The 12,721-nt window shown below is 35.0% G+C and overlaps 2 protein-coding genes across 2 annotated transcripts in view; both read left to right on the forward strand.

Annotated features, from left to right (window-relative positions):
- Positions 1-12,721, forward strand: part of LOC127673567 (formyl peptide receptor 2-like) — a 476,281-nt gene that overhangs the window by 78,628 nt on the left and 384,932 nt on the right. The gene's annotated exons all lie outside the window — the stretch shown is intronic.
- Positions 3,053-12,721, forward strand: part of LOC127673560 (vomeronasal type-2 receptor 116-like) — a 31,706-nt gene continuing 22,037 nt past the window's right edge. Inside the window, exon 1 of the mRNA XM_052169238.1 lies at positions 3,053-3,276. Within this exon, the coding sequence (XP_052025198.1) occupies positions 3,053-3,276 (224 nt within the window). The remainder of the gene's footprint in view (positions 3,277-12,721) is intronic.

Here is a 12,721-nt window from a genome sequence, read left to right on the forward strand (position 1 = left end):
TCACAAACAAACCCACACACCTATGGTCACTTGATCACTGACAAAGGAGCTAAAACCATCCGGTGGAAAAAAGACAGCAATTTCAACAAGTGGTGCTGATTCAACTGGTGGTCAGCATGTAGAAGAACACAAATTGATCTATTCTTATCTCCTTGTACAAAGTTCAAGTCCAAGTGGATTAAGGGCCTCCATATAAATCCAGTACATTGAATCTAATAGAAGAGAAAGTTGGGAAAAGCCTCAAACACATGGGCAAGGGGGAAAATTCTTAAACTGAACACCAATGGCTTATGCTCTATGATCAAATATAGACAAATGGGGCCTCACACCATGGAAAAACTTCTGTAAGGCAAAGAACACTGTCAATAGGACAAAACTGCAACCAACAGATTGGGAAAAGATCTTTTCTAATCCTATATCTAATAGAGGGCTAATATCCAATATATATATAAAGAACTCAAGGAGTTAGAATCCAGAGAATTAAATAACACTATTTAAAAATGTGGTACAGAGCTAGACAAAGAATTATTAACTGAGGAATATTTAATGGCAGAGAAGCACCTAAAGAAATGTGCAAAATTCTTGGTCATCAGAAAAATGCAGATCAAAACCACCCTGAGTTTCCATACTAGTCAGAATGGCTACAATCAAAATTGCAGGTGAGAACAGATGCTGGCAAGGATGTGGAGAAAGAGGACCACTCCTTCATTGTTGATGGAATTCCAAGCTGGTACAATCACTCTGGAACTCAGTTTGGTGGTTCTTCAGAAAACTGGACATAGTATTACCTTAGGACCCAGCTGTACCACTTGTGGGCATATACCCAAAGATACTCCAACATATAATAAGGACACATGCTCCACTACGTTCATAGCAGCCATATTTATAACAGCCAGAAAGAAACCAGATGTTCTTCAACAGAGGAATGGATACTGAAAATGTGGTACATTTACATAATTAATACTCAGCTGTTAAAAGCAATGAGTTCATGAAATTCTTGGGCAAATGGATGGAATAGAAAGTAGTATGATCCTGAGTTTTACTCACAGAAGACCACACATTGTATGCACTCATTGATAAGTGGATATTATCCCCAAAGCTCAGAATATCCAAGATACAATTCACAGACTACATGAAGCTCAAAAAGAAGGAAGACCAAAGTGTGGATGCTTCAGTCCTTCTTAGAAGGATAGAACAAAATATTTAATGGAGGAAATATGGAGACAAAGTGTGGATCAGACACTAAAGGAAAGGCTATCCTGAGACTGCCCCACCTGCGGATCCTTCCTATATACAGTCATCAAACCCAGACACTATTGTGAATGGCAAGAAGTGCTTGCTGATCGGAGTCTGATATAGCTATGTCCTAAGATGCTCTGCCAGTGTCTGACATATACAGAGGTGAATGCTCTCAGCCAACCACTGCACTGAGCACAGAATCCTCAATGAAGGAGCTGAAGGGGTTTGCAGCTCCATAGGAGGAACAACAATATGAACCAACCTGTACCCCCAAGAGGGACTAAACCATCAATCAAGGAGTACACATGGAGGGATCCATGGCTCCAGATCCATATGTAGCAGAGGATGGCCTTGTTGGACGTCAAAGGGAGGAAAGGCCCTTTGTCCTGTGAAGGCTAGATGCCTCAGTGTAGGGGAATGTGTGGGGTGGGGGTGGTGGTGGCAGTGGGTGTGTGGGTGGAGAAACACCCTCATGGAAGCACAGGGAGGGGTAATAGGATAGGGGAATTCCTGGAGGAGGGAGAACTAGGAAAGGGATCATTTGAAATGTAAATCCAAAAATATCCAATAAGAAAAAAAACTAAAAAAAAAGTGACAAAACGTCTTAAATATCTTAGATCAGTAAGAATTTCTGTATTTTGATAGAAACTTTAATGTTACAAAAACTTATTCACATTAGCAAAAACTAATTCATGATGTATTTCTGACTTCTTATGCATTTGCTAATTGCTCAAACTCAAACTGCAAAATATTTTATATGAGTAACATATGTTTACTTGTCCTTCAAGAAAATCCTTTTTATAATGTCAGACATGTAAACAAAAGCCCCATTCTATATTGGGTTTGAGGAAGAGTCTTGTTTTTGTGGGTTAATTAAAAATGTGCCTCTTACATTAACATATGAATCATACCTATTAACTTGTATAGGTCACTTTTGGGCTTTATGACTTTTCCTTGCTTTCCTGGGAAACAGCCTTGTCAGTTTAGAATGAACCTTTTCCTTTTTACCCATGGAGTGGCTATTTTTGTATAAAATTATTATTTTTGTATGGCCTTTGATTAATAAAGTGCTAATAGCTGTATCTGTGGCAGGGCAAGCCAAAGGATGGATTAAATGCAGCAATGCTGAAAAAAATGACATCGAATGATGAAAGAACAGGAAAAGGACCCAGAGTTAGAGCAGCGAGAGTCATGCAGTCGGCACAACAAGGCCATAAGAGATTCAGGTCCTGAAGGTTAGCTGTGAGAGTGCCCCATCAAAAGTGCCAGCAGCCTTTCCTTACACAGGTTGCCCTGTGTCTTTACTACTAAACCCCAAAGGTACCTACACAAGGCAATACATTAATTTCGAGTGCTTATTCCTACAACAGTTTGTTTTCTGCCCTTTCATTTTCCCTAAGTTGGTTTTTTTCTGATGTAACCTGTGGGAAACACCCAAAGTTGTTTTCATATGAAAGCTTTTTTGCTTCATACTTTAGCCAGATCATCTCAGGAGGAGTTCATCCCTGATCTCTTGCTATTTGTAGTACTGACTGAAATCATAATGCCTTTGGCTAGGGAAGAATATGAACAAACATATTTTCCAGGTTGTTTTTTTACCTGAGTACAAGACCTCAGCTGCAGAGGTGAGAAAAAAAAATAGTTTCAAAATACCAAATATCATCTAGGAAGCAACATGAAAACCTTGGAATTAATAGTGTGACAGCCTCATTCATCAATGAAGTTTAAACTTACATGGTAACAAAAATATGACCTGATCATATATATCTATTGGATATTGTTTGATCTGCCTCAAGCAATCCCATGTAGTAAAATGCTGTTCTCTTGGATTTTTATCCAGTTGATCTTGCAGATTCCTATTTTTTTCTGTGACTTTATAAGCTTTAATATTAGTAAATGCTATTACATAATCACTGAAGATTTTCACCGTAAAGGTGATGTGGTTATTGGTGCATTTTTCCCTATTCATACTTACTACACCATGAACAAAATTCCACATTCATATCTACCATACTATTATATGGACAATTACCTACAGTAAGTACACTAATTCATTGTCTGAGTTCAGAATTATCATAATTTAGTGGGTGTACTCATTAAACTTATTTAATCTTTGGGGGTTTTGTTGTGACAATTTTTCTATTTCTATTAGAGATTCTAAAATGTTTTTCTCAATTTAATTTTCTTTTTGGCTCTTTTCTTTGCTCAAATGTGAAATGCACTAGTAACTGACTTTTTTCATTTTTGTTTCTTCATTTGATTGATGAATCTAACCACTAATTTGACCATTTGTGTCATTTTACAATGTCTGAATAGTTTCCAGTGTTATGAGTTTCTGGAAGTATGATTTAATCTGACCCTGATCTTGTTGTTCATAGCATTTCTGAACTCCTGATTTGTGCTTGTGATATTAGATGATGTCCTTGAATGTATAAAGTTGTCATCATTATGATAATAATTGAGCGAAGAGGTTGATTTTATTATATGGAGTTGATTCCATACTTAGAGAGTCACAATTAGAAGTTGTGAATACTTCTGTTCTCTACAGATATTTAATTTATCTCAAGTTCTGATATAACTGTTTGGTTTCTAATTTGATTTTTCTTTTCACCTTTACTGTGCTTATATCATCTTCCATTAGTTTCCATTATTTATTCTCATCTCTTTGGATGAGTTCACCAAAACATAGTTACTATGAAGGTGTTGTCTTTGGGATATTTCTTAGTTTGTATAATATATTCCAGATTAATGGATAGTGTCAGATAAGTCTGGCTGAATTAGAGAGAAATATTAGTTCATGAAGGAAATGAGAAGTGTTTTTACTTATTAGACATTTCTATCTTTCTAAGACCTTCTTTTATTTGTACTGATCCAGGAAGTAAGGCCCTAACTAGAGTAATACCACTTGTAAATCATTATGAACATAGGAATAAATGTGTTGGATATCAACAAATGCAAAATGACCAAATGAAATACAGGTGTTTGACAGTACTATGTTTTGTCAAATCTTAGTGAGTCATTAAGTCATTAAATTAAAGATAGTGGGGGAGAAAAAAATGTCAAGATATAAAAGCAAATTGAATATTTTGTTACCTTCACAGATTTATTTTGAAAATTTGTAATGTAGCAATTATGGCTATCCAAGATTTGTTATTTGGATAAACTACTTTATGGTAGATCTAATTTTTTACATCAAATTTTGTCTCAAATAATATCATAGTTTTCTCATATGCATAACAGGTATGTCAAGTTTGGATGTTCATTGAGGCCTTTTCTCCTACATTATAATTACTGTTCTGTATGAGTCCACTTTTCCTCTGTACGTTATATCAACAGTTCATGCACCTCTCTCCATTGGAATGTGCTTGACTTTATATTGTGAAGCATCAAGCCCTTTGCTGAAAGACTATATTTTTTCAGTTATGTAAGCATTTAGTGTCTGGCTATTTCACAGGATTGTTTCCTGTCAAAATGTTTAAGATGTCATAAATTCAGAAAAAAACAACCAAACTTTGTGAAAGAAATACAATGGCTTTTATTAAAAGGAATTAACAGAATTGTCTTACAAATCTCATTCACTTGGTATAGTTTTCTAATATAGCACTGACCACAGAAAGGCATATGTTCCACAAAGATTAGGACTTTCATTTATTTTTTCACTTGATACTTTATTTATCATTTTGGAATTTTCTTTGCATTTCAATGGATGAATATTTTTGTTCTCTACAATTCATATTTCTTATTAGCTTTGTGAGCTTAAATGCATTCCTTGTAATTATTACATTTGCATTTACATATAATTCTTTTCTTTAGTCTATCATAATAGGGGACGAGCATTTGTTTTGTAGTGTTCATGAATATTATGTAATGATTTTGAGAGAAAAGTGCTTTTTTACCATTGACATATTCACAGTACAGTACTTTCACACTTGTTATTACATTCATTATTTGTGTGTGCACAGATTTTTGAGGTAGCTAACATTCTCATGTGAAAGAAAATTCTGCGATCAAATTATGTCATCCTACAGTGTGTGCTAAGATCAAAGTCAGGCCTTATGAGGCGTCAGCAGCAGAATCCTGCACTGGCTAAGACATTTTGAGTTTTTTTTTGTTTGTTTTTTTTGTTTTGTTTTGTTTTCTGAGACAGGGTTTCTCTGTGTAGCCCTAGCTGTGTGCTGGGATTAAAGGTGTGTGCCACCACTACCCAGCAATATGTTGAATTATTTTATTGATCTACCTAGCAAAATTCCAAATCAAATTGAGAATTTCCTTTAATGTTTTGGAGGGTGAATTATCTTGTTTCACATCAAGTAAAGTATGGGTTTAAACTTATACCTCAAAGTGGATTTCAGCAACTATATAATTGTTTCTTATGTACAAGATACATCGGTTTCTTCATAAAAACCGATGTATTATAAGAATATACTCCTTGACAATTTAGATTTAAATAGAAATATTATTTCTCTAAGTTTATGTACCATTATGAACAATTCACCATAGTAATACACAAACATTTATGCTGGTAGGTTACTTTAAAATATTTTACAATGTGATGTGTTTTTATATATATTTCACATTTTATACTTCTTGTTCAAAGTACATGAAGGTTTTCTTTGATGAGAAATTATCAGTATTCAGTCTCTGAAAATAATAAGTCTTTATTATTATTTTCAAGTGCAGAAGTATTTAAAAACAAAAATATGTACAGTTAAACATAAATATAGGAAACCTATAAAATATTCCATAGCAAGTTTTTAGAGCATTTCCTATATAGATAATGCCATCCTAGATTAGTTCTATCATGTCATACCTTATGCATATTTGCAGTGCATATGGCTCCAATCCTAACGACATTATGATTCTGAATTGGCCTTAGAATTTATCTTTTGATTTTCTTTGAATTTCAGTTATGTGGGTTTTCAATGAACAGAGATAAACTAGATTTTAGTGCTCAGCCAACTCCTCTATGGCATTCATTTATTTTATGTTGCTTAGAAATATCCATCTTGGTGTCACCCCTGTTTTAGGCACTTGTTTTCATTCAGGTCCAGTTTGTGCTTCTTACTGTCACTCAGATCTTCTTTATTAGATCCTATTTTCCATAGTGTGCTTTGTAAGGAATACGTAATCAGCAGAGGTGATTCCAGCAAAGCCAGAAATAAAAGCACAACCCTCTTATATGATTCATACACACTAACCTTTATAGCGTAAGAGTGTTTGAGAAGATCTCCCTGAGATAAGTGCTGATCGCCCTTGTTTGTCTCCACTGTAGGGATTATTTCACCATTAATCTTATAGAGATAGATGTGTGCATCCAACTAAAAAATTCACAGTAAGATTTTTGTAGATTGATTATTTGTAAAATCAGTTCTAAGCTGAAATATATACAAAATAGAACTATGCAATATTTTACCTTGTTTTATTGCAATTGAATTAGTAAGTAAATAGTGATACTTTCTAAGTATTTGGTGAAAATCTTATGCTGCAGAAATGAATTCAAAGAATTTCTCTGATTTCTAATGTTTTCAAGTAATTTGTCTGTATATTCTGTAGTCATTACCATCCTTCATAGAGTTTTATCAATTCTCATTAATTAAAATATCTTTTTCTGAGCATTCAGAATATTACATTTAATTTTATCAAACCTCCTATTTCTTGACATATCCAAACAGCTGAAACCTCAATAATTATGCACATTCAAAAACCTACAGGCACTTTACGCATATTAATCAAAATAAAATTTTATCCAATAATTGAGATATAAAACTGAAACTCTCTGTGGAAAGTAGTGATAATCAGACTACAGTCATTTTGTTCATATCATAGCTTTGTCTTTTATTGGAAGTGCCTATCATTCTTAACACATGTTCCTTTCCTCTTCACTGGGTCTTACTTTATATGTTGTCCTGAATGTAAGCGTCTATTTACGATGCTGACAATTGCTCTATTTTATTTAACTCTAACATTTCCATCATATCACTGCTTTAACGACGTGTGTCTAAGTTCCCTCCCCATGGGTTTTATGATCCTTACACTAATTTTCATCTAGGCAGTTGCTAATGTTAAAAGCTCACCTTATCTTCAGATACTTTCACATAAACTCTAGTCAAATTGTTTAGTCTTTAAAAAACTTTTTAGTCTGTATACTTTTAATTGCAAGTACACTTTCAGGTTGAACATTTGCTATGGGAAAACAAATTGTTGTCCTCTTTCTCATGGAAGAAAATTATACTGTCAGAAGACTATTTCATTGCATTACTTGGTTACCTATAGCTCTCTCTGTCTCTGTCTCTCTGTCTCTTTGTCTCTCTCTGTCTCTCTCTCTCTCTCTGTGTGTGTGTAAGGTTGAGTCCTCCAGTGAAATTAATAAAAAATATTTGGTGAATTTAAGAAAGAAAAAGGAGGTGCATAAAGTTTTAAATAGAGCAAAGGAAAGGGCAAGTTAATCCAATTTTACTATAATCTGAAGGAAATAATTAGTAAAAAGAGTTTTCATTATCAAAATATATTTATTATATACCGTGTGCTTTCAAAATTGATATGCTAAGACCAGACCAAATGTGTTTTATTAAAGTTTCCTCTTATCATTGCTCTGTTGTTGGAGAGTTTGTGCTCCTCTGCTTTCTGTAGTATAAAGTACAAAATAGGGAATGTTGGTATATTTATACATGTGTAGAATTTTCAAAAATCATAAGTATCTTTAAATTTATATATGTATTTGTTTGAGTACACAGTATTTATAAATGTGGAATGGTCATTAATCCTTTTTTCTCACAATTAGACATCCAAGTTTTCAATTCATTTCCATTGGACAATTTTTTTTAATTTCTATTTTTTAATTTTTATTTTAAAATTAAAAAAAATTATGTGCTGATATTCTACTTTTTTTATTGTATTTTAATTCTTTTTTGGATATTTTCTTCATTTACATTTCAAATGTTATTCCCTTTCCTGGTTTCCCCTCTGAAAACACTATTTAATCCCTCCTCCCCCTTCCCCCCAACTCACCCACTCCTGCTTCCCTGTCCTGGTGTTCCCCTATACTGTGGCTTCAAGCCTTCTGAGGACCAAGGGTCTCTCCTCCCTTTGATGTCCAATAAGGCCATCCTCTGCTACATATGCAGGTGGAGCCATGGGTCCCTCCATGTGTACTCTTTGGTTGGTAGCTTAGTCCCTGGAGCTCTGGGGGTACTGGTTGGTTCTTATTGTTGTTCCTCCTATGGCACTTGAAGCTACTTCAGCTCCTTGGGAACTTTCTCTAGCTCCTCCCTAAGGGACCTTGTGCTCAGTCTAATGATTGGCAGAGAGCACCCACTTCTGTATTTTCAGGTACTGGCAAAGCCTCTCAGGAGACAGCTATATTAAGCTCCTGTCAGCGAGCGCTTGTTGGCATCCACAAGTCTGGGTTTGGTGACTGTATATGGGATGGAACCCCAGGTGGGGCAGTCTCTGGATGGTCTTTCCTTCAGTCTCCTGCACACTTTGTCACTGTATCTCCTCCCATGGGTATTTTATTCCTGCTTCTGAGAAGGACCAAAGTATCCATACTTTAGTCTTCCTTCTTCTTGAGCTTCATTTGGTCTGTGAATTGTGTCTTGGGTATTCTAAACTTCTGGGCTAATCTCCACTTATCAGTTAGTGCATACCATGTGTGTTCTTTTGTGATTGGGTTACCTTAGTCAGGATGATAGTTTCCAGCTCCATCCATTTGATTAGGAATTTCATGAATTCGTTGTTTTAAATAGCTGAGTAGTACTCCATTGTGTAAATGTACCACATTTTCTGTATCCATTCCTATGTTGAGGGACATCTGGGTTCTTTCCAGATTCTGAGTATTATAAATAAAGCAGCTATGAACATAGTAGAGCATGTGTCCTTATTACATGTTGGAGTATATTCTGGGTACATGCCCAGGAGTGGTATAGCTGGGTCTTCTGGTAATACTATATCCAATTTTCTGAAGTATCGCCAAACTGATTTCCAGAGTGGTTTTACCAGCTTGTAATCCCACCAACAATGGAGGAGTGTTCCTCTTTCTTCACATCCTTGTCGGCATCTGCTGTCACTTAAGTTTTTGATCTTAACACCATCAAAAGGACAAATCGGCAACCAACAAATTGGGAAAAGATCTTCACCAATCCTACATCAGATAGAGGGCTAATATCCAATATATATAAAGAACTTAAGAAGTTAGACTCATTTGTTAATTCTTGATCTTAGAGCATAAGCTATTGGTGTTCTGTTCAGGAACTTTTCCCCTGTGCCCATCCATGTGCTTGAGGGTCTTCCCTGATTTCTTTTCTATTAGTTTCAGTGTATGTTTATTCATTGTATTAGTTTTACGTTGAGGTCCTTGATCCATTTGGACTTGAGCTTTGTGCAAGGAGATAAGTATGGAACAATTTGTAATTTACATCATAACTGTCACTTGAACCAGCATCATTATTGAAAATGCTGTCTTTTTTCCACTGGATGTTTTTAGCTCCTTTGTCAAAGATCAAGTGACCATAGGTATAAGAGTTCATTTCTGGGTCTTCAATTCTATTCCATTGATCTACTTGCCTGTCACTGTACTAATACCATGTAGTTTTTTAAAGCAGGATTGCTCTGTAGTACAGCTTGAGGTCAGAGATGGTGATTCAGCCAGAAGTTCTTTTATTGTTGAGAATAGTTTTGGTTATCCTGTTTTTTTTCTTATTCCAGATGAATTTGCAAATTGCTCTTTTTAGCTCTATGAAGAATTGAGTTGGAATTTTGATGGGGATTTCAATGAATCTGTGCTTCAGGCTAGATGGCCATTTTTACTATATTAACCCTGCCAATCCATGAGCATGTGTCTTTCCATCTTCTGATATCTTCAATTTCTTTCTTTAGAATCTTGAAATTCTTATAATATAGATTTTTCACTTGTTTAATTAGAGTCACATCAAGGTATTTTATATTATTTGTGACTCTTATGAAGGGAGTTGTTTCTCTAATTTCTTTCTCAGTCTGTTTATCCTTTAGGTAGAGGAAGGCCACTGAATTGATTGAGTTAATTTTATATCCAGCCTCTTCATTGAAGTTGTTTATCAGGTTTAGGAGTTCTCTGATGCATTTTTTTTGGGGGGGGGCACTTAAGTGTACTATCATATCATTTGAAAATAATGATATTTTGAATTCTTCCTTTCCAATTTGTATCCCTTTGACCTCTTTTTGTTGTCTAATTGCTCTGGCTAGAACGAGTACTATATTGAATAGATATGGAGAGAGTAGACAGCCTTGTCGAGTCTGTCCCTGATTTCAGTATGATTGCTGTAAGTTTCTCTCCATTTATTTTGATGTTGGCTAAGGGTTTTCTGTATATTGCTTTTGCTATGTTTAGGAAAACATGGCATGATTTGAATTCCTGATTTTTCTAAGACTTTTACCATGAAGGGGTGTTGGATTTTGTCAAATGCTTTTTCAGTATCTAATGAGATAATCATGTAGCTTTTTTCTTTGAGTTTGTTTATGTAGTGTATTACACTGATGGCTTTCCTTATATTGAACCATCCCTGCATCCCTGGGATGAAGCCTAATTGATCATGATGGATGATTGTTTTGATATGTTCTTGGATTTGGTTTGCAAGAATTTTATTGAGTATTTTTGCATCAATATTCATAAGGGAAATTGTTCTGAATTGGTTCTCCTTCTTTGTAGGTTCTTTGTGTGGTTTAGGCATCAGAGTAATTGTGGCTTCATAGAACAACTTTGATAGGGTTCCTTCTGTTTCTATTTTGTGGAATAGTTTGGAGAGTATTGGTTTTAGGTCTTCTTTGAAAGTCTGATAGAACTCTGCACTAAACCCATCTGGTTCTGGGCTTTTCTTGGTTGGGAGACTATTGATGACTGCTTCTATTTCATTAGGGGTTATGGGTCTATTTAGATTGTTTATCTGATATTGATTTAACTTTGGTACCTGGTATCAGTCTAAGAAATTGTCCATTTCATCCAGATTTTCCAGTTTTGTTGAATAAAGGTTTTTGTATTAGGATCTGATGACTTTTTAGATTTTCTCGGTTTCTTTTGTTATGTCTCCCTCTGATTTTCTTTTTAAAATAATGTTTAATAATTATTTTGATAGTTTCTGGCTAGTATAAATAAGGCTGCTATGAACATAATGGAGCATGTGTCTTTATTGCATGCCAGGGAATCCTTTGGGTATATGCCCAGGAGAGGTATAGCAGGGTCCTCTGGAAGTCTCATGTCCAGTTTTCTGAGGAACCTCCAGACTGATTTCCAGAGTGGTTGCACCATCTTACAGCCCCACCAGCAGTGGAGGAGTGTTCCTCTTTCTCCACATCCTCGCCAACACCTGCTGTCTCCTGAGTTTTTGACTTTAGCCATTCTGACTGGTGTAAGGTGAATTCTCAGGGTTGTTTTGATCTGCATTTCCCTAATGACTAATGATGTTGAGCACTTCTTAAGGTGCCTCTCGGCCATCCGAATTTCTTCAGGTGAAAATTCTTTGTTAAGATCTGTACCCCATTTTTTAATAGGGTTATTTGGTTCCCTGGGGTCTAAGTTCTTTAGTTCTTTGTATATATTGGATATTAGCTCTCTCCCAGATGCCCCTCAAAGGAGGAATGGATACAGAAAATGTGGTATATTTACACAATGGAATACTACTCAGCAATTAGAAACAATGAATTTACAAAATTTTTAGGCAAATGGTTTGATCTGGAAAATATCATCCTAAGTGAGGTAACCCAATCACAAAAGAATACACATGGAATGCAATCTCTGATAAGTAGATATTAATTAGCCCAGAAGCCCTGAATACCCAAGGCACAAATTGCATAACAAATGACTCCCATGAAGAAGCATGGAGTAGGTCCTGATCCTGGAAAGGATTGATTTAGCATGGGAAGGGAATATAAGGACAGAGAAAAAGGAGGGAGGTGATTGGAGAAGGGATGGAGAGAAGAAAGTTTATGGGACATATGGGGAGGGGGGATCCGGGAAAGGGGAAATCATTTGGAATGTAAACAAAGAATATAGAAAATAAAAATATTATAAAAAATAATTATTTTGATTATTTTTTGGTATGAAATCTATTGAAGTATCAGATACATAGTAAAATTAAAATCAAAGCTCATACATTTATTTATAAAATAATATAATAAATATTAAAGGTGTGCAAAAATACGTATCATAAGCAACTATCTTCTAACATAGCTGCCAGGTTATTCATTATGGTTTTATGTTTCAATAATTCTGGTAGCCAAATAGTCTAGAATTAGTATTAGGACTTTGAGATTTTGAATTTTGGATTGATGAAAGTTACCTAATATATTTTCTGTCCACAGAACTTGTGTTCTCTGGGAAAAGCACAACATTAATTGTTTTGATATGTTCTTGGATTTGGTTTGCAAGAATTTTATTGCGTATTTTTGCATCAATATTCATAAGGGAATTTTGTCTATTTTCCAGTTCTCTTTACCCAACATTTTCCTTGAA

This window comes from Apodemus sylvaticus, chromosome 23, assembly GCF_947179515.1.
Source record: "Apodemus sylvaticus chromosome 23, mApoSyl1.1, whole genome shotgun sequence".
Lineage (NCBI taxonomy): Eukaryota > Metazoa > Chordata > Mammalia > Rodentia > Muridae > Apodemus > Apodemus sylvaticus.